The 27,853-nt window shown below is 31.4% G+C and overlaps 3 protein-coding genes across 5 annotated transcripts in view; 1 reads left to right on the top strand and 2 right to left on the bottom strand.

The window, feature by feature from the left end:
- LOC139513691 (uncharacterized) overlaps window positions 1-1,989 on the bottom strand; it is a 4,565-nt gene extending 2,576 nt beyond the window's left edge. Inside the window, exon 1 of the mRNA XM_071302404.1 lies at window positions 329-1,989. Coding sequence (XP_071158505.1) covers window positions 598-1,863 — 1,266 coding nt within the window. The 5' untranslated portion in view covers window positions 1,864-1,989 and the 3' untranslated portion in view covers window positions 329-597. The remainder of the gene's footprint in view (window positions 1-328) is intronic.
- The window catches only part of LOC139513689 (chondroitin sulfate glucuronyltransferase-like), an 18,878-nt gene extending 11,133 nt beyond the window's left edge, over window positions 1-7,745 (bottom strand). The window contains exons 1-3 of one of the 2 annotated variants that reach the window (XM_071302401.1): window positions 6,819-7,745; window positions 3,914-4,039; window positions 3,459-3,598 (exon numbers count right to left, since the gene is read on the bottom strand). In XM_071302401.1, the coding sequence (XP_071158502.1) occupies window positions 3,459-3,598; window positions 3,914-4,039; window positions 6,819-7,565 (1,013 nt within the window). In that variant the 5' untranslated portion in view covers window positions 7,566-7,745. The remainder of the gene's footprint in view (window positions 1-3,458; window positions 3,599-3,913; window positions 4,040-6,818) is intronic. The other variant, XM_071302400.1, reaches the window with a different exon arrangement.
- LOC139513690 (26S proteasome regulatory subunit 8) lies at window positions 7,744-27,853 on the top strand. 2 transcript variants are annotated; one of them, XM_071302402.1, is made up of 13 exons: window positions 7,744-7,833; window positions 11,704-11,781; window positions 12,437-12,506; window positions 15,937-16,034; window positions 17,017-17,142; window positions 17,836-17,997; window positions 18,409-18,572; window positions 18,964-19,040; window positions 19,561-19,637; window positions 20,367-20,465; window positions 20,838-20,948; window positions 22,398-22,484; window positions 27,724-27,853. In XM_071302402.1, exons 1-13 carry the CDS (start codon window positions 7,783-7,785, stop codon window positions 27,775-27,777), a joined length of 1,254 nt encoding a protein of 417 aa, XP_071158503.1. In that variant the 5' UTR covers window positions 7,744-7,782; the 3' UTR covers window positions 27,778-27,853. The 2 variants fall into 2 exon arrangements, with proteins under 2 accessions (XP_071158503.1, XP_071158504.1); XM_071302403.1 differs by lacking the exons at window positions 7,744-7,833; window positions 11,704-11,781 and adding an exon at window positions 11,819-11,865.

Here is a 27,853-nt window from a genome sequence, read left to right as displayed (position 1 = left end):
GTCTCATGTCCCCTGTTTTTTTCGGAACTAGGAAAAATGTGCTGTAGAAACCGTTTAAAATGTCCGCCTGCGGAACATATTCTACAGCGCTTTTTTCCATAAGTTCTTTTACTTCTAAATGTAAAATTTCTAAATCTTTTGCAGGAACAGAAGTTATTTTTACTCCTGTTTTTGGAGGAAACTGTTGAAATTCCAGTTTGTAGCCCTCTTTTATAATTGATAAAACCCACTGATCGTTTGTTATTTTTGTCCATTCCTTTAGAAATAGGCTTAAACGACCCCCTACAGGTATCTCTGGAAGCAACATTTGCACATGAAAGTTGCTTACCTTGATCTGATAGTCATTTCTTTTGTTGCCCCTTGGCATGAAATGGGTTGTTAAAGCGACGAAAATTGTTCGTTGTACCAGAACTCTTGTCGTCTTTATCTGGTCTTGTTACTGTACTAGTTCTTTGCACTGTACGCTGTGTATTAGACTTTGCACCTGTGAAAGTAGAACCTTGTGCATTGTCAAATTTTGGTTTCTTAGACCAATCATTCGAAAATTGATTGCCTGTAGCTTTCCTTTTCACTGAAAAAGTTTTATTCACATGTAATTCAGGCAGTAACTCTTTTTAATTGTTTATTTTTGTCAACCCTGTCTTTAAGAGTTTGTTCCATATTGTCACCAATGACACCTGACTTTGTCAAAGGTACAAGTGGATGCTTAAGCTCTTTGATATCATTAAGACCTGTGTCCTCTAAAGTAGCTTTTCTACGAATTAAGTGGTGAAATGCACCAGCCCGTGCCACTTGGTCCAAAGATTTTGTAGACATTGCAAATATGTCTCTTACAAGTTGGATAGATTTGTCTAGATTAACTTCATTTTCTGACAAAGTATTTAACAAATTGCCCAAAGCTTGTTGGGTGTATGCTGTAGTAATTATCCCCATGCGTGCAGCTACCTGGCCTTGATACGCCAACTTTTCAAGGGATTTTAAACAAGGATTGTATAAATTGCTTTTCTGGCTTACTGAATAAGCTTTAGCACCATGTTTTTTCACTAATAAATCAGGCACCATATTATCTAGACTAGGTACTTCTAAAATATCACTAGTTTTCTCGTGAACAGGAAAACTGTGTCTATATTCATCATTATAGGCTGTTAACCTTTCTGGATTTTTACACCTCCAAGAACCAGATAAAATATCAATTTGACTTTTGTCAAGAATAAGACCTCCAGAGCTTGTCTCTTTTTTAGTCTTAACATCATCCCCAAATAAAGATTTTAAGTGATCATTATTGTTCTCATCTGAGTCACTTTCATTACCCTTCACATATTTACTGAATCTTGATGAAGATTTTTGAGGATTATCAGTTTCACTTTTTAAAGAAGACTCATCTTCTGATAGTAAACCTATGTCATGTCTTTCTCTATGGCCTGGTGCCAAAGATACAACATCATCATTTTCCCTTTCACGAACTGAATCTGTTGGAAAATGTTCATGGTTAGAATCCTCAACAAGTCTGTGCGCTCCTGAAGAGCCACTATCTTGTTCAGATTGATTCTGACAAGGTCTCTGCTCACCTGACGTGACAGTATCCTTGTTTATATTTATACCATCGTTTGAACTAAATAAATCAAAAAATTTATCAAACCTGGTTTCTATCTGTGAGAAACGGCTTTCCCATTTCTTATTCAGTTCCTCGACCTCGTCCTTTTTCTTGGACCTACGGGAACTGGTCTTTCTCAAGGCTTTTGGCTCCGCCATTTTATCCCGAGCATCCCCTGCCACTGATGATTTTGGACTGCTGGCAGTAGAAAATACCTCGTCTTCACTGAGCGTGTGATGAACGGTAGCTTCCGTCATCCTTGCACGCATACGAAAAACTTAATTTGCAAAAACTTGTGTCTTAGACACGTTAATTCTGACGAATAAAGAAACGTGACCGCTTTGGATTTCACCGGAAAGAATACTGAAGGGGTTCTCACGCTTGGACTGATTCACCGAGAGGTTTGAATTCTTGATCAGTCAAGCGTTTTGAGCGAGATGTGACCAAATACCGGAAAGATAATCCATAATGTAAGGATATCAGGTAAGTGTAACAAGTAATATTAAAAGTGAAGACTGGATGTTTGCCTATAGATGTGTAGTGTTTTTATAGTGTCATCAGTGTGAAGACTGAATGTTTGCCTATAGATGTGTAGTGTTTTTATAGTGTCATCAGTGTGAAGACTGAATGTTTGCCTATAGATGTGTAGTGTTTTTATGGTGTCATCAGTGTGAAAACTGAATGTTTGCCTATAGATGTGTAGTGTTTTTATGGTGTCATCAGTGTGAAAACTGAATGTTTGCCTCTAGATGTGTAGTGTTTTTATGGTGTCATCAGTGTGAAGACTGAATGTTTGCCTATAGATGTGTAGTGTTTTTATGGTGTCATCTGTTTGAAGACTGAATGTTTGCCTCTAGATGTGTAGTGTTTTTATGGTGTCATCTGTGTTTAGACTGAATGTTTGCCTCCAGATGTGTAGTAATTTTAAGGTGTCATCTGTGTGAAGACTGAAAATTAACCTCAAGACATTTAGTGTTTTTATGGTGTCATCTGTTTGAAGACTGAATGTTTGCCTCTAGATGTGTAGTGTTTTAAAGTGTCATCAGTGTGAAGACTGAATGTTTGCCTTTGAATGTGTAGTTTTTTATGGTGTCATCTGTGTAAAGACTGAATGTTTGCCTCTAGAGGTGTAGTGTGTTTATGGTGTCATCTGTGTAAAGACTGAATGTTTGCCTATAGATGTGTAGTGATTTTAAGGTGTCATCAGTGTGAAGACTGAATGTTTGCCTATAGAGGTGAAGTGCCTTTATGGTGTCATCTATGTGAAGACTGAATGTTTTCCTATAGATGTGTAGTGTTTTATGGTGTCATCTGTGTGAAGACTGATTGATTGCCTCTAGATGTGTAGTGTTTTATGGTGTCATCAGAGTGAAAACTGAATGTTTGCCTCTAGATGTGTAATGATTTTATGGTGTCATCTGTGTGAAGACTGAATATTTGCCTCTAGATGTGTAGCATTTTTTTGGTGTCATCAGTGTGAAGACTGAATGTTTGCCTCTAGATGTGTAGTGTTTTTATGGTATTTTCTGTGTGAAGACTGAATGTGTGCCTCTAGATGTGTAGTGTTTTCATGGTGTCATCAGTGTGAAGACTTACTGTTGCCTCTAGATGTGTAGTGTTTAAATGGTGTAATCTGTGTGAAGACTGGATGCACATTTACTTGCCTCTAGATGTGTAGTGTTTTTATGGTGTCATCTCTGTGTAGAGTATATTTGCCTCCAGGTGTATAGTGATTTTATGGTGTCATTGAGTTGCTGCCTGTATATTGATGTATTTTCAATATATATTTTTTATTATAATGAAAACATGGCATCATTCTGAACATATTAACTAATGTACAATGTATAAATAAGAAACAACAAACCTGTGTATCTTATACAGAGATATATCGTCTGGCATGGGATATATTGAGAATGAACTGTTAAACATGGCATCGCTACGTAAACTTGTAATGTCATCATCAAACTCAAAATCATCTACTTTATAAGATCGAAAGTTTTTATCCTAAAAAATATAAAATCTATAAATTAGACTATAAACAAGCAACCAATGAATTTGTATGACAGTTGATGTTTTAATACACAATACTGAAGTAAATGTAAGATCTCTTTCTTCATAATAAATTGTGAGGTGTATTTAATGGACCTCTGAAATGTAAATCTGCTTGCTAATGGTGATGACATGGATGAGGAGGTTGTATAATATTTACTAAAAGATGTGGTTAATTTGTCAAAATTTCTAAAGCAAAACAGGATTCAACAAAATAAGAATATGAAATATATAGAAATTCAAAGAATCTAAATTATAAACATAAATTACCCCTCCTTTCTCTGAACACTTTGAATTGGCAGTTTGTAAAATACAAGCTTCAAATGCTAGGCTTGGGTTCTGTTCTGACTTCAAAAAACAGGAATCTATTTTAGGATATACTTTTGACAAAACATTCTGAAACAGACAAATATGAATACATTTGTGAATATCATGATTTTATAATTTAAATGTTAGTATTCACAAAAACAGTGTGAAAAGTATTGCTGATTGAACAAAAATAAAAGCATTGACAAAATAGTTAGTGTGGTATCACATTCAGAACAGATATACATTGTGCACAAAACACATCCCACTTGCATCATGTGCATTGGTCACCTTTTGTGGTGATTTATTTATCAAAATGGCATGATGTTGGACATGAAATCTGCTCTGTAGTATTTCTCAGCATGTACGTAACAATATATGTATTGGTTTATCTCATTGTTGAAGGCCGTCTGTTAGCCTTTTATTGATGTCTACAGTTTTAGACGGTGCTACTTCATTTTTACTCCGTAGAATAGTTTACTCATTGGCTATCATACAACATATCCTTTATTCTACCTAAAAACAAAGCACCATAATTTTTAACTAGAGGTAGCAGTGATCTTAGGTGGCCTAAAACCAAAAGACTATTTTCATATTGTGGACTTTCGAATTTTGAGTATAGAGGTTACAGCAAGGATTTGTATAGTAAATCTTACTGTACTATATGTACAAATCATTGGTTACAGTCAAATCCCTGAAATGTATCGATCCGTGATTCAGCTGTATAATCACATTGAATCACTGAACTGATCAGTGATTTTATAAAATTCCTGATTTTGACTTTGGTCATATCTAAGATATTGTCTTATATAAATAAAATCTATCACAACATGCACAAAGTGAACAAACTTGAAATAAGTTTCTAAACTTTCTCCACAAATTAAATTAAAAGTTAACATTTGTTTAATGTAGGTATGAAGTTCTTCAATGTGGAAATGTAAAAAAATTGTAAAAAAAAACCCTGGTATTCATCAGATATGTGTAAGATGAAGATGTCAAATATTATGCTTGAGGACATGTACATTTTACAACATACATGACATACAGGACATAGTCTTGTTACCAAATTAAACATGGCAATATGTTTTAGGGGCATGTACTAGAACCAGCCCAATGAACCCATGTGCACTGATGCTCTGCTTTTGAGTCAGACAGCTGTGCATCTCAAAAGAAAGTTTCATATCTTTTCAACAAGCATTAAGAATGTCTAAACTCTACCATTTGTAAATGTTCTGAAATATCATACAGTAGTGTAAGTTTAAATGCCTATTATTCATCATGTTCATATTAATAGTTTTGACTAGTACATTGTATTATTTCATGTACAAATGTATTTATTTAAAAATATATTTCAAAATCATTGGTTTATTTGTATTAGGAAAATGCATTTCAAATGTACTGTAATCACATGTAATAGACTGTTAGTGATTTTGTAGTGATTTTACAAAATCACTAACTATTCCAAGTATTTTACAAATTCATTGTATTTTGTACAAATATACATGAACATATGTACAATGTACTTTTTCAACAAGTTTTGTTCTCTGTGGTAGGCTATTCTGGTACACAGTCAACATGGTCAAGTATGAGCAAGTAAAATAAGTTTTAAAAAAGCTTATAGTTGACGCAACTTGGGAAAAATAAGTTTTAAAAAAGCTTAAAGTTGACGCAACTTGGGAAAAAAATAAGTGTTTATCAAATTGGAAATGGAAACGGAATGTTTCTAAGTGACAAGAAAACAGCCAAAGGCGACCAAGGGATCTTCAAAACCACAAAAAAATCTTGCAACCAGACATCAGCTGGCCACTTAACAAAAATCTGTACTAATTCAATGAAAATTGATGTCACACCAAACTACTAAACATGTTTAAATTTTCTTTGAATGTAGCAAAATCATTGAAAACAGTTAATTAATCATTGTTAAGAAATGAATAATTATAGTATAACTAATCGCCGTATTTGAATATCAAAAATAAGACAACGCGTGACCGAACGACGCATGGATTAAACGAGTGCGCAGCACGAGTTTAATCCATAGCGGCGTTCTGTCACAAGTTGTCTTATTTTTGATATTCAAATACGACGATTAGTTATTCTTTTTATTACATTGGCAAATGGTTTTTTTTAATGAAATTAATGTAGAAAATGTAAGGAACTATATCTTTTTCCTACGCATTGACAATTTGTTTTGATCCGACGTTATCGACGTCTTGACAACGCCTATTGTTGTATGACGTCAGAGAGTGAAATAACCACGTTTATTTCACATGTGAAATTATCGGTTTTTATCTAACTGGGAAATCAATGTAATTCATTGCAACCAATGTAATAATTTACATTTATTCTCCAGAGTCATAAGTTAGTTACAGTAAATGAAAATAGTTTATTGTATAAATAGATAAAAAAAACAAAAACATGTCCTAGATGAAAGCAAGTTAAGTACAAGATAACAATCATGACAATATTTGTAACTAACTTTTTTTTACTTTAGGCATTGGTCCATCTGGATAAGAAATGTTCAACAGATTGTAAAAAACAATGCTTGAATGTTGTCACGAAAAAGAAGTTCCTTTTATCTAGTTCCTTCATAATATTCTGTAACATTATTTCCTTTGGAAAATTATAGAATATTTGTTCCTACAGGTGCAGGTACATGTATAATGACAAAGTTTCCAGGGGAACTTCTGTTAGGCAGAAACAAATCTTTGTTAATAATTTACATGTATTATAAACTCTTTTTGGTTGTCCTTAATTGCTATTTTGCTCAAGTTTAATCTAAAGTTACATGTACATGTATGTTTGATTTAATGTCAAAAGAATTTTTAAAGAAGTGTCTTAACTAACGTTGACTAATTGCATGTACATTTACCTGTGAAAGAATAATACCACCATCAAGTGTACACATGTCTCCTTGGTCACCTCTATGCAATATGGCTCCCATATGTACCTCTTCACTGATACTGATGTGACCAACAAGTTCATAAAGTTTTTCTCCTCTTATATAAGTACGATCAGTGATGAACAAGTAATAATCAAATGTACTTGCATAATGTTCCTTTATGTATTTAAGTGCATGTATTGGAAGTTTCTTATTGTCCTGATCAGGAAAACTAATGACTTGCATCCCAGGGGGAGGCATTCCACTTTTACCATTTGTAAAGAAAACTGTTTTAGTGACATAATGTGCAAATGTTTTGTTCAGTGCCATTCCAAATGAATTGACTGTGTGAGGAGTGGAGAGTACTCCAACAAACAGCTTTTCTCTTATACCAAGTTCAGTAGAGGCAAATCTTGGTCGAACAAATTTTTTACCATCTTTTATTTCTTCACGCTGATATTTTTGCTCATGAATGTAGAAATCATTCCCATCTGATTCAGTCTCTTGGTCATTCACTTCACCTTTTCCTGGTTCTTGTTCCTTGTTTTTAGTATCTACCTCATGGACCATCTTTGTTTCTCGTAATTTAATTAAATTTTCTGTATCCTTTGTATCTATGGGATCACACAGATCATCAAGAAATGGTGCCACCATCATGTTCAGGGCTATACCCATGCAAATCCCTATCAAAACAGGTATACATGATCTAACAAAGCTGTTCCTCCCCAACAATGACATTTCAAGAAATTGGGAAACACTAATTTGTTCTCTTGGCAATCAGAATTGTCTGGCTTATTTAAAAATTGGATACCATAATTTTAACCCACCTCTCCTAAGTTAAAGACTTTTTAAAGTACTTCAAAGTATCTCAAATTACAAGTGTCTGTGTTAAATACGTCATTGATTTATGTGTAGATCAGTTAAACGCTTTTAGACGCCGTATTTAATTGTTGTTATGAAGAGCAAATCAACCAAGATCTATAACTACTCAGCGAAAATGGATCAGGTAAATACCGACTAACGACAAATTATCGAACAATTTTTCAAAAATATAAGGAAAGCATGTTTTCCCTCTCATAACTTTGTCTTCACCAGACATTGGTAGACTTTGACCATTGCCAGTAAGCACCCCTACCAACTGAGCTAAAAGATTTCCCATCAGGCTTTCCACTTTCAGCTTTATTTTATGTGGTATAAATTATGTTATACACAATATTCTAAACAAAAGGTTTTAATTTATGTATGAATTTGGAGTTGTTCCAAATATTTTCAGACTGTTGGAATAAGCCAGCTCTAAAAATTGCTTATTCTGATTATAACTACATTGATTGCTGGGTAAATCTTTCATGACCTCAACTCAATTATCAATGGAAGCAGGACAAATATCCCCACTGCCAAATTGCACCACAGGGGGTCTCATTGGGGGTCCCGATCCCGGATCCTGCTTACTGTTTTGTCAGATTCCCGTATCCCGCTTACACTATGTATGTAAGCAATTCTCATTTTTTTGTCATTTCCCGGGTCCCGCAAGACCTCATTTCCCGATTTCACGACACAATAATTTGACTTTCACGTGTCACGCTTACAAAAAATCAGCAATCCCGCGTCACGCTTAGACCCCAATGAGACCCACCACCACACCTAGGCTAATTGCCCCACTTTTGAAAAAAAAACCTAAACTTGTTTACCAACTCGACCAACTTATTTGTAAAATCTTCAATCTTGTAAAATCACAAATAGGGCGAGTTGGGGTCAGTTAGCCCATGGCCACAGTGAGTTAGTCCTAATAACATGTTCGCCCTGAGTTCTTTCGCCCACATAGTTTGTTCGCCCTACAAAAAAATATTAATATTCAGGGCATTAAAATTGAATAAACGTATTCAGATATTACTATCTGACTGGTATATCATGATCATTGTATATATTCTTGAAATTTATGGAAACATGGAAATATTGAAAAGTTTATGGCTTGTTTAGAATCATTAATTGTTCAATGCCAAAATAATTCGGATCACTTATTATTGTGATACTTGTCTTTTGATGGATTAATAATTAAAACAAACGTTTTGTTTTGATAAAATATTCTGCTTGAAATTAATTAAAACAATGATGTACCACTGCAGTGATATTGTTTGCCTTAAATTACTGGAGAATAAAGGCTTTTCCTCTGGAGAAAAATCCCAATTTGAAAAAAAAATGGCTTTAAATTATTCCCAAAAAGACAACTTTTTTCCCAAATAGTGCAGTCTCAGTAGTATTTGTGCATGAATGCAAACAGAATACAGACTCCTTTATACATTTTCCATGCCTAAAATGATTATATGTGTAGATTTGAGGGTCCATTTATGTATCATCACTGACAATAAGGGGTCCTATTTCAAAGCAGGGTTTGACTCTTGAAAGGGGGTCTGCAAATTGAAGTTTCAGTCAAATTCATGGTTTATTCTAAATTTCCAAATTTGATAAAAATGACTCATATTTTCCCAATAGTTTTTGAAAAATGCTAACAATATCACTGGACTGTAAATCATGAAACAGATTTACTAGTTCATTTATTGTCGAGCCTTCACTTTAGTCGAAAAAGCGAGACATAGCAATGCTACATTCCGCCGGCGGCGGCAGTGGCGTCCTCAAATATTCACTCTGTGGTTAAAGTTTTTGAAATTTTAATAACTTTCTTATAGTATCCTGGATTTCTACCAAACTTGGACAGAAGCTTGTTTATGTCAGATTGTAAGATACATGTAGTATGCAGAAGTAAATTTTGTAAAAAAATTAATATTTCCATTTTTTCCATATTTTACTTTTAAATGGATTTAGATTTTCTGCCAGAAAACAACACCATGAACACATTCACTCTGGTTAAAGTTTTTAAAATTTTAATAACTTTTTTATACTATTTTGGATTTGTACTAAACTTGGACAGAAGCTTGTTTATGGTCAAAAGCTAGTATCTAGAAGAAAATAAAAAAAAATAATAAATTCATTTTTTCTGTATTTTACTGTTACATGACTTAGATTTTCTGCCAGGAAATTTCCAGTTATCATTTCATTCAGTCTGCAGTTAAAGTTTTTAAACATTTATGAGATTCATAAACTATCCTGGGATTTTACCAAACTTGGACAGAAGCTTTATTTTTACAACCAAAAGATAGTATCAAGAGGAATATTTTTATTGACTTTTTTCCTCATTTTTGTTGAGCCTGTGATTACAGCAAAAGTAGGCGAGACAATGGAACCCTTACAAATTTTTGGGATACGATTGCTTTCAAGCAATCTGTAGAGTTTTACCATTGACTCAGGTCCATGCCCTCACGTCAACCGTTTTATTCTAAACATAAAGGAACATCTCAAATTCTTAAGATTGTCTTGCTTTAAAAGATAAAAACAATCAAAAGGATTTAATTTAGACAACTTTCTTTGAATGTTCTTCTCATAATCTTCATGTTTCCATATATATTTCCCTTGATTTATACATGTATGCGTTTTTTAATACAACACAGAACATCATAATTAAGCAGTATTTATATTTAGTGTTTTTATAAATTTAGAAACGCTTTGGAGGGAATTCCCCAGTTTTGATAAAATGCAGAGTTCTCTGAATTCCGATAAATCTATTTTTATCATATAAAAACTAAATTGGAATTTTTCTTATATGTCACCGTTCTGAAACTGATATTTGATATTGTACATGTACTTCCATAAAGAAATGGAGAACCACCTAGGTCGTTTAATTAACATTTAATATATGTCCTTGCTATAAATTACAAGTATCATTGAGTATAGGGTTTGTTTAGGTAATTATGCGCATGTGTATAGTTTTCTTGACTTCAAGGGGTATCAGATTGAATGGTTTCTCTGGATTCCCAACTCCATTGATTAATTTGAAACTCTTGAGATCCTTTCTATGTCTGTCTGCTATTGAGGGTTATTGTTGTTGCATAATTTTAAATCATATGTATCAAATAAATTAAGATAAATATAGTCCACGACGTAAAGGTGTAACTAGAACACCCCTTCAGCCGAAATGAGTCTTCCATATTATAGCTTCGCGTTGTCTCCCTTCCGTAAGTAACTTCCGTCAATACTGAATCAAAATACAACGATATGTCGAGAAAAAATAACTCGCTCTATCGATAGATGTGGTATTATATTAAAAAAAATTCTCATTTGGATTTCAGAACATTTCTTTTAATATTTTTTTGAGGGGTCAATTGACAACAGCATAGAAAGGCATAGTGTATTGCACAATAGCAAACAATTGAATATAAATTCAAAACATATATAATAACCAATTCTAAGTTCTTTGACTATAGTTATTCTGTGTCAGAAACCTTTTTGTGTCAAATATTTGATTATAATCCAAATTTATACCTGTTTCAAGCACGAATATTGTGTCCATTTTTGCCCCAACTATTCAGGGTTGGACCTCTAAGGTCGTATCCAGCTGTGCTCAGCAAAGCTATTTAGTAAATGAGAAATATGTTCCTCTAGCTCGTTACTGGTTAACATGTTTAATTTCTAAAATTCTTTACATCATGTTCATGAAAAAATCAGGTCTTAGGCAAGATTAGAATGAAGAACTTTATTTTGTACTTTGATAATGCATTTATTTTTGGCCTGTATTGTACATTGTATGCATGATATGTGTAACAACTACTGTAAAAGCAGAAATTTTCGTTGAGGATTTAATTTCTTTTATTTCGTGGAAAGAATATATCCACGAAATTAAAACCCCCACGAAAATTTAACCTCCATATAATACCACTTACATTTAAGGAAACCACGAAATTAAATCCCCATGAAATTTTAACTCCATGAAAATTAATGTTTCTACAGTATATAACTTTCTTTAAAATCTGTGATTTTGATGCAGAAAATGGAAGTTGATGACAGTACAGTAAACCATGAAGGAATCAAACAGTATTACATCAGTAAAATTGAAGATTTACAGGTAACAAATGTAGTCACTAACATGACTAAAAGACAGAAGTATTGAATCAAACAGTATTACATTAGTAAAATTGAAGATTTACAGGTAACGTCACAAAAAGACAAAAGTATTGACTACTGATATTCATTATATTGTTTAATTGAAGCATATTTTATTCTTAATACAAGTGAAAACTGAATGTGACCAAAATGTATATTATTTTAACAGTACAAAAAATTCAACAGTTAAATGAGTAATACATGTTTTTGAAGTTGTTTGATATCATTTGAATAATCATGATAAGACAGATAATCATGATAATAGCACATGTTTAAGTTTGCTCTAGTTAAATTCAATCACTATTTGAAGTGTACACATGTACAATGTAGATGTTGTTCCAAAAAGCCGTAGATGACAAATTAAAGTTTTAACAATAATTCATCTCTATTTCTTATAATATAGCTCTTACATATACAATTTTATGTAACTTATACATATATAAAAAAGACGATGTGGTATGATTGCCAATGAGACAACTCTCCATAAGAGACCAAATGAAGCAGAAATTAACAATTATAGATCGCCATAGAGCCTTCAACAAAAGCCCATACCACATAATCAGCTATTATATAAGGATGTATTTGATTAGATACAAATGAAATATTATTCTTCACAGTTAGTAAATACAGAAAAGACACAGAATTTAAGAAGATTAGAGGCCCAAAGAAATGAATTAAATGCTAAAGGTAATCTATGATATGATGAATTTTATTGTGCATTTACATTTTTATGCCCCTGCAGTAGCGGAGGAGGCTTTTTAAAAGTTTTACCCTTGTCCGTCTGTACGTCCCAAAATTGGTTTCCCTTCTCTAACTTAATTTTTCCTCAACCAAATGTTATGAAACTTACACTCAATGCTTTTTACCACAGAACACAGATCAAGTTTGAATTTTTGTGGAGTCCCTTTAACCGTTCTTGAGTTATGTCCCTTTATGGAAAAGTTACAAAATGTTTAGCTTCTGTTCTCTAACTAAAGTTTGCCCCAATCAAACATTATGAAACCTATACACAATTCTTATTACCGGTTACTATTATTATTACCACAAAACTCAGATCAAGTACAAAGTTGGGTAGCATCACTTTTATCGTTCTTGAGTTATGTCCCTTTATGGAAAAGTTGCAAATGTTTAGCTTCTGTTCTCTAACTAAAGTTTGCCCCAACCAAACATTATGAAACCTATACACATTTCTTATTACTATTATTATTACCACAAAACTCAGATCAAGTACAAAGTTGGGTAGCATCACTTTTATCGTTCTTGAGTTATGTCCCTTTTAGAATGTAGTATGCAAGTGGGGTCATCATATGTGTCCATGGGGACATATTATCCATTTATTTATTTTGGGCCTTGTTTTCAAATTAGAATATATAAAGGTTTGAAGGGTCCAAAATTGAACATTGTTAGATTTCAACTAAAATTAAATTTTTTTGTGTTATTTTGATATGCTGAATCTAACTATTTTGTTAGATTTTAGATAATAGGCAAATTAAATGTCCAATTTCAAATTTTCAAGATCTTTGACCACATTTATTTTGTGTCAGAAATCTATATTATGTCAAAAATTTGATCACAATCTCAATTCAAACAGTATCAAGCTTGAATGAGGTGTCCAAAACTTGCCACAACTGTTCAAGGTTTGACCTCTACTGTCATATCAGGCTGTGCTCTTGAAAGCATTTTATTCTACAATATAACAGATTTTTCAGCTCTGAACATCTAAGGTGAAAGCCATAGTTGATAAGAGTAGTCTGAAATTTGTTTTAAATGATAGTTTGAAGGGAGGTGATTACTCTTGATAATTAGCTCTTTACATCCAGTGAAGACCAAACCAAGTAGAAATGGAGAAAAGGGGACATAACAAAGCAGTGACAATGAGATATCTATTACAATCAGGGCTTCCAAAATTATTTTAGCCAGCCGAAAATTTTAAATATTATCACGATTTTAATCGCTTAAGACTAAATAGACAAAAGGCAATTATGGTAATCAGTTGGCCATCCCAATGAATGGCATTACAAAAAAATGATATTAAACTTTTTTTTATTCAAATTCGAAGTTCTGTCGTAATCTGTTAAATTGGCAGTGCATCATTTGAAGTGTGAAACATTAATGAACTAATATCTGCCTTAGACTTTATTTGTGCAAAATAACATTGTCAAAAACTTTATTTTGTTTTAAAAAAACACAATTTCGTACTACCGGATGTTGACTTGACAATGGTAAAATATGGACCAGATACGGATACTTTAAATATGTGTGCATTTACAAAGCACGATTAAGTTTAAGTAGCTGTATCCACTTAATTTCTTCAAGATACTCGAAATGAACCTAACAGTCGTTAGATAAATGTATCAATGATAATTTTAGCATTTTTGAATAGCAAGTATGCTTAATTAAATTTCCCATCTGTGCACATGTGGACTAGTTCAAACAACGTGGTTCTGACGACCTTTTTAAATTTTTTATCAAATCATATTTATAAACCATTTGTAATCGTATTTCTAATAATTTTAATCTTTAAGAAATTTGATGTTAACCGCTGAAATGTAAGAAAACATCTTTGACATGTTTGAATAGACCAATCAATATGTGGTACAATCTACAGTTTACCTGTCAACTGAACAGGTAAAGTTCAGCTGTCCATCAACTTATTAACCTTGATTTATAATGAGAAGTATTATAGTAGGGATTGTTTTGATAGTATTTATTCATCATGTCACTTTTATGACCGGAAATGTTTGGCTGTTAGCAAAAGGTCGGGTCAATAAGATTGCAAAAACTTCCAAATTTTTTGGTGAATTATGTTAAAATAACCGTTTCAATAATGACGATTTTGACTTCTACCATTTCTACCGTTCAGGAGTTATGGTTCTTGAAAGATTGAAAAATGGTGATGCTGATGACAAAATTGATTTTCACTTTCACTGTTCATCAGTTATGGTTCTTGTGATACTGCCAGGACACAAATAAATGTTAATAAATCCAGTTTGCTGTCGTTGTGACAGCCTCTTGTTGTGATTTTTTCCAAAAATCTCCTCGTCTTGATTTACTAGGCCAAAAAGAATTAAACTTAGCCACAAATTGAAAAATGTATCTGATGACCCTGTCATCCAACCAACATGGCTGCCATGGCTAAAATTAGAACATAGGGGATTACTATAGAAGTCTAATGGAAAAATAATTTCAAAACAATTTCAAAAAGTCACAACTTGAGAGAACTTATTTAAATAATGATAAGGGGTCTTAAGTAACTATTGTAAGACTACAATAGGAGGACCAGCGTTTACTTTAACTACTGTGCCAAATTAAGGTGGTACCTAACAGTAGAGGGAGATAACTCTGTAAAGTCAGCTAAACGTTTTAATTACGTTGTGTTGTAAAATGAATATTAAGCTTCTCAATGATCAAAATTGGTGTTTGTCAAATTGCTATATAACCAGTGTATTTTTTCTGACACAACGGTTGGTTCAATTTTTTTTAAATTTTTATATTTTTATTGAAGTCTCAAAGTAAATACTTTGACAAAATTTTATGAAAATTAAACGAGCCAAATTAATTTTAGTGAAAGTGTTGGGTACCACCTTAAACCATTAATTATGATTTAACTTTATTTTACATTATTTCCCCCAAAAAAATAGTAGATACAGGTGAGCCACACCTGCTCTTGAAAGCCTCTTGTTCTGAGTTTTCTGTAGACAGGAGAGACATCTCTACCTCTTGTTCTGAGTTTTCTGTAGACAGGGGAGACAATCTCTACAGTCTATTTTGTTTTATTAACACTACCGTTAAGCTGTTGCTTTGTTGAAATAAGTTTTATGGCCTAATAAGTTTACTTTTATACGTTTTTTAATTTTCTCATATTTTATATTTTTTAACTAAACCTCAACATTAACTAGGCAGTGCTGATCGAGGGAAAAAAGATATCAAAATTACAAAAAAAAAACATTTAAGGACATAATACAGTCTTTTATTAAAGGTGACCTATATATCAAAAGTTTTCTTGTTTTATTAACAGAAATTAAAAAGATTTGTAATAAGGTATATTGATTTCACAATTTCAATGAATGTTATCAAATGATTTGAAATTCAAATGGCTCTAACTTTTTTACTATAGTTCGAATGTTGAGAGAAGAATTACAACTTCTACAAGAGCAAGGATCCTATGTTGGTGAAGTAGTTAAAGCAATGGACAAGAAAAAAGTGTTAGTTAAGGTATAAAATATTGATATCTCAACATATGTCTGGTGATATTATCTACATAATACAATGACAGTAACAACTTTTATGACAAACGATCAAAATCAGGATAGGAGCCAATATATATGGTTTTAATGTACAAGGTGTCACAGTAGTAAACTAGGCTTCAAAAAAGTAATAAAGAACATTTGTCCTTTTGAAAAGTTAACATGCAACAAATTAAAAAGCAAAGAATTGTCATTAAACTGACAAATTGGTGATAATTGTTTTTTGTGATGAACAGATTTCTCACACCCATAATTTGTCAATGACATACATGTGTTTAGCTGTGAGGCAGTAACCAACAAACCAAAATCACCTAAACATGCTAAATAAGTTATTAAAAGATAACAATGCAGTCATTCATGAAGAACATGTGCAAGCACTCACATAATAGACCACCCTGTATGACAAAGAACTTATTTCAGTATAGAAATACAACCTAATACACTTTAATGGTTATGGACAGAATAATCCTGCATAGTTATGGTTTGCTTTGATTTTAAATTATATAACAGTCAAACATATACACTAAATGGTTTAGAACAACATAGTTGTGCACAATTGTGACTTGCCTTAACTTCAAATGATATAACCGTCATAAGCACACTGTATAGAACAAATCGTAAGCGTATTAGGTTGTATTTCTGTACTGAAATAAGATCTTTGTCATTTAGGGTGGTCTATAGAACAAATCAATGTGGTAAAATTTCAGATTGCTCAGGAAAGACCATCTGATCTTATCAAGTACAACTTAAAAGATGCTCAGAGAAGTTTGAGTACTCACAAAACAAAGAAAACTTTGTTTAATTAGGCATACATGTTTACATTGTTATTTTTTGAAAGTAAAACTTGTATAATTCCATTAAGCAATGGATATATAAGCAATGAAATCCATTGCAATTTATTACATGGGCATTCAAAAGTAAACAGTGCCATTTATACACTCTTTTTTCAGGTGCATCCAGAAGGAAAGTTTGTAGTAGACTTAGACAAAAACATTGATATCAATGATATAACACCAAACTGTAGAGTGGCCCTGAGAAATGACAGTTATGCTCTTCACAAAATATTACCTAATAAGGTTAGTCTTCACTTAATATTACCTAATAAGGTTAGTCTTCACTTAATATTACCTAATAAGGTTAGTCTTCACTTAATATTACCTAATAAGGTTAGTCTTCACTTAATATTACCTAATAAGGTTAGTCTTCACTTAATATTACCTAATAAGGTTAGTCTTCACTTAATATTACCTAATAAGGTTAGTCAGATTCTTCACTTAATATTACACTATCAAGGTCCTTTTAAGCTAAAGTCACTGGCTAATAATTTTTGGATTTCTTACACAAGTATTTTTTTATTGTGACTGAAAACTTCTCCAAGAATACACACACAAATAAGATTTACTGATAGTACATAAAACATATGACTTTTGTTTAGATGATGTCTGCCATCACATTCCACAAGATTTGTACAGTGACGGAAAAAATATGATTTATTTGACGAGCTTTAGAAATAGAAAGAATGCCAAATTGTTTGATTGGTTTTTAAATGAAATCTACATGACTTAAACAGGGACCACTTTTAGGACCTCAAATTGAACTTTGATGTAGATAGTGATTTGAATTTAATTGTTCTCTCGCAACAGAAGCATATTCCCAGGAGACTATGTCTAGTATACATTTATCACGTAGTATTATCTGTGCACCTGTTTTAGTATAGTAGAAAGATTGATTGTAGGAAAAATAGATTATTATAACTCCTTTATTTATAGGTGGATCCATTAGTCAGTTTGATGATGGTAGAGAAAGTCCCAGATTCTACATATGAGATGGTTGGAGGATTAGATAAACAGATTAAAGAGATCAAAGAAGTTATAGAATTGCCTGTAAAGCATCCAGAACTATTTGAGGCATTAGGAATAGCACAGCCAAAGGTATGATAGTAGGAGTAGTCACAAAGGTACAAATCAGATTGAAAAGAAATAAGAACAATGCAAATATTGAGCTCTTCAAATAAACCTCCAAATTTATAAGATAAAAACATAAAAAATTAAAGGCACAAAACAATATAAGCTGAAAGATATGAAATATGACCTGTAATTATGATCTCAAAGGTCTTTTTCGATGGTTGTTAAATATAATATACACAGTTGTTTCAATAAACCATACCCTTACAATCCAAGTGGATAAAATTGTTAAGTAAGTTTATTATGACAAGCCATTATACATTTTATTTTAGACTCAGTTTTTATTTGACCAATAGAAAGGAAATAGCTAGAGTTGTAGACTGCCATACAGAATGTTTATATATCACATTCTTATTCATGGTCTATTTTGTATTTAAGGGTGTCCTTTTATATGGACCACCTGGCACAGGAAAGACTTTACTGGCTAGGGCTGTAGCCCATCATACAGAATGTACCTTCATCAGAGTCTCAGGGTCGGAATTGGTCCAAAAGTTTATTGGTGAGGGGTCCAGAATGGTTAGAGAGTTATTTGTTATGGCAAGGTAGGAATAAAATATAATGTATTATGAAATATGTGAAGATTAAATTTTAAGAATAGAAAGTCTGAAGGGAAACATTTTTGTCAGACAAAATGTAAAAAAATATATTTTGATGTCAGATTTTTTCTATGGAAAAGTGAATGATATTTTAAAAAATTATTGCAATGATTTTTTTGTAGTAAAGAAAACATGCCTTGAAAAAAGGAAGATATTCATTAAAAAACATTTAACAATGAATGCAGTCATCATGGCTTAAACCTTAACACTTTGGAAAAACTGATAAAAAAATGAACTGGATAGCAAATGAAAATTCAAAAATTAACTTCTTAATTAAAAAAAATCTTCCACAACTAATCTGTGATAAGTGATTAACTGTTAATATCTGATGTTGTAGAGAGCATGCTCCTTCAATTATTTTCATGGATGAAATTGATTCCATTGGATCATCACGTCTGGAGGGAGGATCTGGCGGTAAGTTCACAGTTCATACATTTAGTTGATGTTGTTTTGTTTGTTATACATTTTAAGACAATGTATACATAAAACTAAAAGTATCTACCAAAACAGATATAAAGTTGCACGGAGGCCATCAATGAGTCCTTTAAATAAGTACACAAAGTAATATAAAACTTACATTTGAATATTTTGCACATTTTTAGGATTTGTAGAGTGTTATCTCCCTTTATAGATAAATCTGTAAAATGTGAAATAACAACTTATAAGGATTAATAAGACTTACCAATTTACAATTTTACAGAATTGCAGCTGAGCTGTTGTTCTGTTATTATTCCATGGTATTATTTGAATATTTTCAATTTCTCAATTATTTCTCAATTTCATTAGACAAAACTTGAAAGAATGATATATAGATACACTTTTTCAAGGGGCTTTCCTAGAATACCCTGTATGATAAACACGGACAGTCAGAGTTCCTTTTTTTATATCACATTTATAAGAAAGTATTACAACATATTTGCTTGCTATCTTGCAGGAGACAGTGAAGTACAGAGAACTATGTTAGAATTATTGAATCAGTTAGATGGATTTGAACCAAAACAAAATATTAAGGTAATTTAATAAATCCTGTTTTGTACACATACTCCCTTTTTTTCAAGATAGAAATTGATTGGGTCGATATCTGTCACTACGAAGGGCACATCATTATTTTGGCTGATGTCTATCAGTTTTCTTTCATGACTGGACTGTGGTAAATATTTGTAAAATCCATTTTGCAAAAAAAAGTATGAGTATATACTATATAGAGGCTTTTTGTGTCATTGGCTTGCATTTCTAAATCTGTATATCGTTTTTACGGTTTTATCTTAGAGTTATGTGTGTTGTTTTTTTCAAATGTGATGCTATTTTAAAGTTTGTCAAAATTCAATTGTGAGCATTCTCTAGGTTCCTTTCAAATAAAGGGTATGAGGTAACGCTTTTGTAATTTAAGGTTTTGAATGATGACAATTGTGTTGACCTAAGATCATTTAAGTCTCAATTTTGATTGACTTAAAAGCATTATTATTATTTTCTGTTTGTTTATTTATATATTATACATACAGTACACACAGGGTCATGTTACTTAGATAGGTCAGCTTTACTGGAGGTAATTTTTGTTAATTTTCATGATTTTTCATGAAAATATTAGGAATAACGTAAGAATTTCAAAAATGGGTTTTAAAACAAATTGAATATTCATTTTCTTATTAACAAGTTAAACCTGAATAACATTTAAATTGAAAATAATGTTTTATCTTTTTCAGTAGTTATTGATTCAATAAAATGCATTTACATTTTTAGGTCATTATGGCAACAAACAGAATAGATATATTAGATTCTGCTTTGTTACGACCTGGGAGAATTGACAGAAAAATAGAATTTCCACCACCAAACGAAGAAGTAAGAAAAACTTTTTTTCTAACACAAAATTATTTATTCTTACATTGAAAAGCTGTTTTCCAAAGTGATATATACACATGAAGTAACTTGCTTCTGATTGGTTTAATATGCATTTTTCGTTCATCAATGGAAGTGTCAAAATACACATCTGTGACAAGGACATTTTTTGAGGTTTTTTTTTAAATTCCTTTATTTAATGATTGGTTAATTTATCATTTCAACACAGAATCCTACAGATAATTCAGTGCTATTTTACTGGTCAGATTGAGAAATAAGAATAGAGTTGTTAAAGCTATAGAAGATTTATGTGGAAAAGAATACTTTGTATAAAAAAACCAACATGCAATTATGAAATGCTTGTTTAAATTTCAGGCCAGAGCAGATATCCTGAAAATTCACTCTAGAAAAATGAATTTAACTAGAGGAATTAATCTTAGAAAAATAGCAGAAATGATGCCTGGAGCTTCAGGTGCTGAGGTCAAGGTAAGCATATAACATATAAATGTGGGACATGCTCATGGTCTGCATTTTACCTGATTTTCCAGTTAATGTGATGAAGTTTATGTTGATTTAAAACATATGAAAAGTACAGTAGTAACTTTATTTCTGTAGAACGCTACTTTGATTTCTCCAACTCAACATAGTTTTGATGAACATTCTATTAAACTCTAACTAGAACTAGTAGTAATTCAATGCTTCACCGTCTTTATGAGAAGTCATAGTTCTAGTATATTATAATTCATTTGATATCAGTGGATAATGCACACTAAAACCATTCAAATTAATACCCATCAAATTTCAAATCTTCATTAAAATAATTATCAGATGTGAAAACAAACAAGTTTATTTGAACTATAACAACTTTTCAACACTTGTTTTTTTGGCTTCACAAAAAAGGCCTTATAAAGATTAAATTAAATTTGATTTTGAAATTTAAAGTTGATGTCTCTATCTGTTACAAGCATATAGACATTTGATAACACATTGAATTTGACTTTGTATATGTCAACTGGTAGGTATTTAGTACAAAGCAATCATGTATATGTACTTTTTATTTAGGGACGACATAAAAAAATCAATGAAGGATAAAAAACTTAATCAAATTATTTTAAGTGGGGAGTCAAAATTGCTGCAAATTTTGTTGAATTGACATCAATTTTATATATATCCTTATTGGTCAATAAATTTTTCACAAATTAAGTTAAGAGGGAGTAGGGGGGGGGGGGGGGGGGGGGGGGGGGGGTCAGTGAAATAACTATATGAATTAAGTTTTTTTTTATCCTACATTGAACTTTTGATGTCGTCCCTTACAGAACATGTTTTCAAATTTCTTATAAACTTTATGAAATCATAGTAAATGTGCAGAAATTTGCACAGATGGATGCTTGGAATAGAAGAAATTAAGTTGACTTTTTTTATTTGACATTCACATAAATGGCATATATCTTAAAGCTGTCCATGTTTGGAATTTTATAAAATAAACGTCTTTTTTTTCCACTAAAAACAACCTTAATGGAAAATGTTCATGGTAGAATTTAACTTTGTTACTTAATTTTACAGATTTTTTACATATGTCTATTTAAGCTCTTTTCAGAGTAGGCCCATTAGTAATACAATTCAAGAAGCATTTAAATCTTCTTACTTTTCTTTCAAAATAACAAAACACTCCAAGGAAAAGTGTCGTCTGCATCACAAGAAATCTAATTCTCCCGTCTGGAATTACTTTAATTTATATTATGTGTATTGTCTACAACAGCTTAATGAAGAAAAGGTTTCTTACAATATCTAATTTTCTTAACTTCATTTCTTCCGAGAAACTTAATCATGTACAGATGTATTTTTAAAAACAGATTGATAAAGCTTTAGGGTTTGTAAAATTCAAAATACCTCTATTTTACAGATAATTGATGAAATACATAATTGATATTGTAGGGAGTGTGCACAGAAGCAGGAATGTATGCTTTGAGAGAAAGAAGAGTACATGTCACACAAGAAGATTTTGAATTAGCTGTAGCTAAGGTTTGTTATTTGAGGATTGCACTAATAATTATTGACAGGGTGTTTCACAATTATAATGGTATTATTGCAGCAATAATATCAATTATTGTTAGAGTTAAATTAATGTTTGTCCCCATGCAAGAATATTGTAAGAGTTAAATTGATGTTTATCTCCATACAAGAATGTTGTTTTGGGGAAATATTGATTTGCTCTACAGATTAGCCTGTATTACTTGCATTATATGTTAAGTTTATACTTTATAAATTAGAAGCACAGTTAAACATTAAATTGTTGATTAATATGATTTTGTATATATATTTCTGAAAGAGATTAAAAAGGGAATTTATGCCTTTCTGTACTCAGATTATAGCTTTTCTAATGTTAAATACCATTCAAACGTAGTTTCAAAACGTTCACTTCACATGATAAATGATGCCTGGTGATGAATAAAATATCCACGTGTAAAGAAAACTTGTATTTTAATTGTAAGTTATTGAGAACAAATTTTGTTCAAGAGATTTAGTTCTGTTTAAATTTCTGATCAATTGGATAATGTTCATCAGTAAAAGTGCTAAACCCGAAATAAATAAAGAGAGCTGTGAGAAAAAGTAAAGCCAGAATATATTTAAACAAGCATATTGTTTTCTTACTTTGGGAAATAATTGAGTTAAGGTGGTAAAGAAGTCTAAAATAAAACTGATAGAATATTTTCATACATTGCTAAAACTTAGTGTATATTGATTTATGTTTAAAAATATAATAGAAATGATAGGTCACCAGACATTTTCTTAAGCTACAGGCTGTGACAAAATGACACATTCTGTAGGGATTATACAGGAAAAAACATAATTATGTGATTAGAAGCTAAACTAAATGATAGAATTTTAAAATATTAAAGTAAAAGATAGCTTTTAGAAAATGCTTTAAAAATATCAAAAGAAAAGATAAGGTCACCGTACGTTTTTATGCCCCACCTACAATAGTAGAGGGGCATTATGTTTTCTGGTCTGTGGCTTCGTTCGTTCGTCCGTCCGTTTGTTCGTTCGTTCGTTCGTTCGTCCTGCTTCAGGTTAAAGTTTTTGGTCAAGGTAGTTTTTGATGAAGCTGAAGTCCAATCAACTTGAAACTTAGTACACTTGTTGCTTATGATATGATCTTTCTTATTTTAAAGCCAAACTAGACTTTTGACCCCAATTTCACGGTCCATTGAACATAGAAAATGAAAGTGGGAGTTTCTGGTTAAAGTTTTTGGTCAAGGTAGTTTTTGATGAAGCTGAAGTCCTATCAACTTGAAACATAGTACACTTGTTGCTTATGGTATGATCTTTCTAATTTTAAAGCCAAATTAGACTTTTGACCCCAATTTCACGGTCCACTTAACATAGAAAATGAAAATGGAAGTTTCAGGTTAAGGTTTTTGGTCAAGGTAGTTTTTGATGAAATTGAAGTCAAATCAACTTGAAACTTATTACACATGTTCCCTATAGTATAATCCTTCTAATTTTAATGCCAAATTAGATTTTTACCTTATTTCACGGTCCATGGAACATGGAAAATGATTGAGTGGGGCATCCGTGTACTTTGGACACATTCTTGTTCCCAGCTAAAATAAAAAATAGGAAAATTCCTTGTAGATTCCTTCAGAAAATGCAGTTTTTTCAGAGTTATCTCCCCTTTAAAATGCCAATTCTAACATCAATTAAAAAACAAAAAATTATCTACACCTGTAAACATATTAATATTTTTAAGTTATTATCTTATGAAATTTGTTCTCATGAAAATTCACATTAGTTATCATCATTTTTGCATCAAATTTTGCTAACTTAATTTAAAATCTGGACCTAAGGTTCTCTTGTTTTTTATGATAAAAAAATGGGGAAAGACACCCATACCATCTTAAAGGGTAATAAAGGCATTTTCTTTGGTACCATCTTCCATATGGTAAAGTTGGATATGTACATGTATGACAGCTTGTTTCAAAGATGAGACATGTGTGGCTAAATTTTCTGGGTTTTCTCACAGACCAGTGATAAAAGGTCAACTTTGCTTGGTAATAAGGATCATTGTAAGATGTTAATGTCTAAAAAACAGTTCATCTGACCTTGACCTCATTTTGAAAGTTACAGAACCATTGCAGGATGTACATGTCTACCATTTCACTGTTCATTGATCTACATTAAATTCTAAGCTTGATATTATTTCATGGATTAGAAATCAAGGTTAAAGTTATCTCTGATACTAATCTATAACCATTAGGGCAAATATATACAGTGTGTGGAATGATTCTAAGGAGTACATGTCTGTCAAGCAGGGTTCAAATGACCTTGACATCATTTTTATGGTTCATCAGTTGATATTTAGATTTGTTGTTTGATCTGTCTCTCAGTTACTATTAGCAGTAGGACTATTATGTTTTGTGTAGGGAATGATTGTAACATGTACACGTCTGTTTGGCATGGTTCATCTGACCTTGACCTCATTTCATAGAATATTGATAAGGTTAAGTTTTTGTGATACTTTTAGTAAAACATCTTATTACAGACTCTCAACATGAATTAAATAATAAGTCCTACAAGCGAGACATTTTATTGTGTGCCCTCTTGTTAAAATGAGGTCTTCTCGTTTAATAGTATAGATACTAAAATGTATATCCAAATTATAAAAGTCTATAATAAACAATTTACAAGTCATGGCCTAAATAAAATGTATCTTCGTTTTGTGTGTATTTTATTCTAGACAGCAATATTAACATAAATATAGATAGCTAACTCATGCAATTGTTCAATTTTGTGTTATAGATTAAAAGTACATGTTTACAATCGTATAAGAATGACTTTTTGTAAACGGAATCAGTCAATCAAACTATTTACCTTGGTTTCACTTTCAATGTTGACTTCTTTTCCTTTTAATAACTGAACATGTATAATTCATGTGTTATCCATCTCTAGCTAAGGGGTTAAGTTAAATTGAAGGTCACATGAATATGTATTCAATGAGGTCAAATTATTCACTTGAAAATTAATAATTCATTATATTTGTTTCTTAGCTTATTTTGATTAAATTGAAACATCTTACTGCTAAAAGAGAATTATTACTTTACTGTTTTACTTTCAAAAATGATTGAACAAAATAAATCATATTTTAAATGTTTTATATATCTTGAAGCTAGTGCCCCTTTGACATAAATCATAAACTTAAATGATGATATATATTTTGTTAAGAAATGTTAATTTTAGTCATAGCCATGTAGTTCAGCTGTCGACTGTTTTTTTTTTCTCCAACTTTGATTTATTTTTACAGTGTCACATTTATTATTTTGTTTTTAAACTACAAGTGAATAAGTGAATTGAAGTGATTATTAAATGGCTAAAAAAATTTGCATTTTGCTCTATAGGTTATAGAAAGAGTATAAATGACAATTTCTTAATTTAAAAAAAAAGCTAGTTATTAGTTGACCTGAACATCCTTAAAGTCTACATATTTACAATTTAAAATGTATCGTTGATTTAAAAAGTGATGCAAAACAATTTGATAGGACTTGCCCTTTTGGCCTATGTAGATAATAGAAGTTGTACTTCAATAATCAGTAGACATATTTTCAATTTTCACTTCTTGAAAAAAAAATGCAGATTAGTAAACAAGAGTTTTCTTACTTTGATTTCCATATTTTAACTAATATTTTACTTTTTTAGAAATTTAACCAAATTTCTCCATATCTTTGTTTTGGTTTATATAGATCAGATATATTAAGTTTCTTTATATATCTAGAACTTTTGTCTGCTGGAATAAATTAAGGTTAAAATAAGAGCAGGAGTTTTTCAGTTTCTGACAGATCAATTACTTGAAATGTAACTTGTATCTTGGATGTCAGTTTCAATGTTGTAAAACAAATTGATATCAATTTTCCAGTATTTACATTATCAGAAAATCCATACTGCCAAATGGATAACTACACTAAATAAACAGAAATACAAAAGCAAAATGTGCTGGAATAATTGTATATATTTGAAACCGAATTGTAATTTTGTCATATTATTGATGTTCATTTTAAAGATTGGTATTCATACCACAGACAACTTACATTTAGGTTGAAATTCTGTCCTGTCAAAATTGTTGAGAAATTTTGATGGATGGAGAAAGGATAGTAATGGACATGTCCTAATGATGTATGAGAATAATAATGAGTAAACAAATTACAGATATATAATACTAATTACTTGTCTAGTAACATTCTAATTGGGGGGTACATTTAAACTATACATCATGTACATTGTAGTGATACATTGACACCTGACAATAAGGTCTACCACTTATGTTCTTTAAACCTCAAATTACATAATGGATTTTAGTTTTTGCTATCTCAAATGGTTGAATTAAGCACACATCTTGTGTCCATCCATCTTTTAATCCTTTAAGTGTTCTGATGAAAATGGAAATTCTTCCTCCTACATGTTTCTTAAGAAATTCCAAGCATCACTTTGATGGATACTGTATAACAGAAGAATGAAGACTGACTAAAACAATTATTGTATTTTAATCACAAGACTAAGACCTTTGGTGGGTGAGTAGTGTAAGAAGATCATCTGTTATATCACTATCCTGTAAACACTTGTGTTGTGAGTTCCAATCCTGCATATATATGGCAGGTGAATAGGACTTCAATCCAAATTGATATGGATTGTCAGTGGCATTAAAAGACAATCAATCAATCTATATTGATTTTTCTTTTGCCTATTGTTGATCCTATTCTCCTTACACTTACCTGTCTGATATTTGACATAATGGTGAGCTCTTCACAAAAATGTGTTCTGCAATATAATGAACAACAGAACTATGACCTTTTATGTCAAGGTCTTTATAGTTTTGAGCTAGTATTGCTATGTTAATTCCAACGATTTGAAGTAAGGACAGAATTCTATAAAATAAATTTAATATGTTTGGCTTGTGGTTTTAACACCTTTAGATGTTGTGTCTCATACTAAAAAATACTCACTGATATTTATCCCCAATTATTATTGATTTATTTTTTGCCATAAGCTTGCCACATTTGTTGTCTTTTGAAAGAGACTGAAGATATATGGCATGTGACATGTGGCTGTTTATGTTTTATCACATCATGATTTATATTTATATTTTGGTCAAATTGATATTTATTTTAAATTTAGAATCATACAGGTGAGGAATGCATGTGTATCTCAATGAAATAGATTGTATATATTATGTAAAAGAAATGTAAACTTCATGTTTCTATCATTACAGGTTATGCAGAAAGATTCTGAGAAGAATATGTCCATCAAGAAACAATGGAAGTAGTGCTAATAGACATATACATAACTTTATCTCTGATATCATTTGTCATTTATGTCAGAATTAAACATGTTCCACGTTG

The sequence above is a fragment of the Mytilus edulis genome, chromosome 2 (genome assembly GCF_963676685.1).
Source record: "Mytilus edulis chromosome 2, xbMytEdul2.2, whole genome shotgun sequence".
Classification (NCBI taxonomy): domain Eukaryota; kingdom Metazoa; phylum Mollusca; class Bivalvia; order Mytilida; family Mytilidae; genus Mytilus; species Mytilus edulis.
The sequence above is the reverse complement of the archived record's forward strand: the minus strand, read 5'-3'. Positions and strand labels throughout refer to the sequence as shown.

What these genes read in the sequence shown, in the direction of transcription:
- LOC139513690 (XM_071302402.1), top strand. Translation starts at nt 7,783, where the DNA reads ATGAAGAGCAAATCAACCAAGATCTATAACTACTCAGCGAAAATGGAT. An exon ending in GAGTTATTTGTTATGGCAAG is followed by an intron (nt 18,573 to 18,963) that starts GTAGGAATAAAA and finishes CTGATGTTGTAG; the next exon opens with AGAGCATGCTCCTTCAATTA. An exon ending in TTCCACCACCAAACGAAGAA is followed by an intron (nt 20,466 to 20,837) that starts GTAAGAAAAACT and finishes TTTAAATTTCAG; the next exon opens with GCCAGAGCAGATATCCTGAA.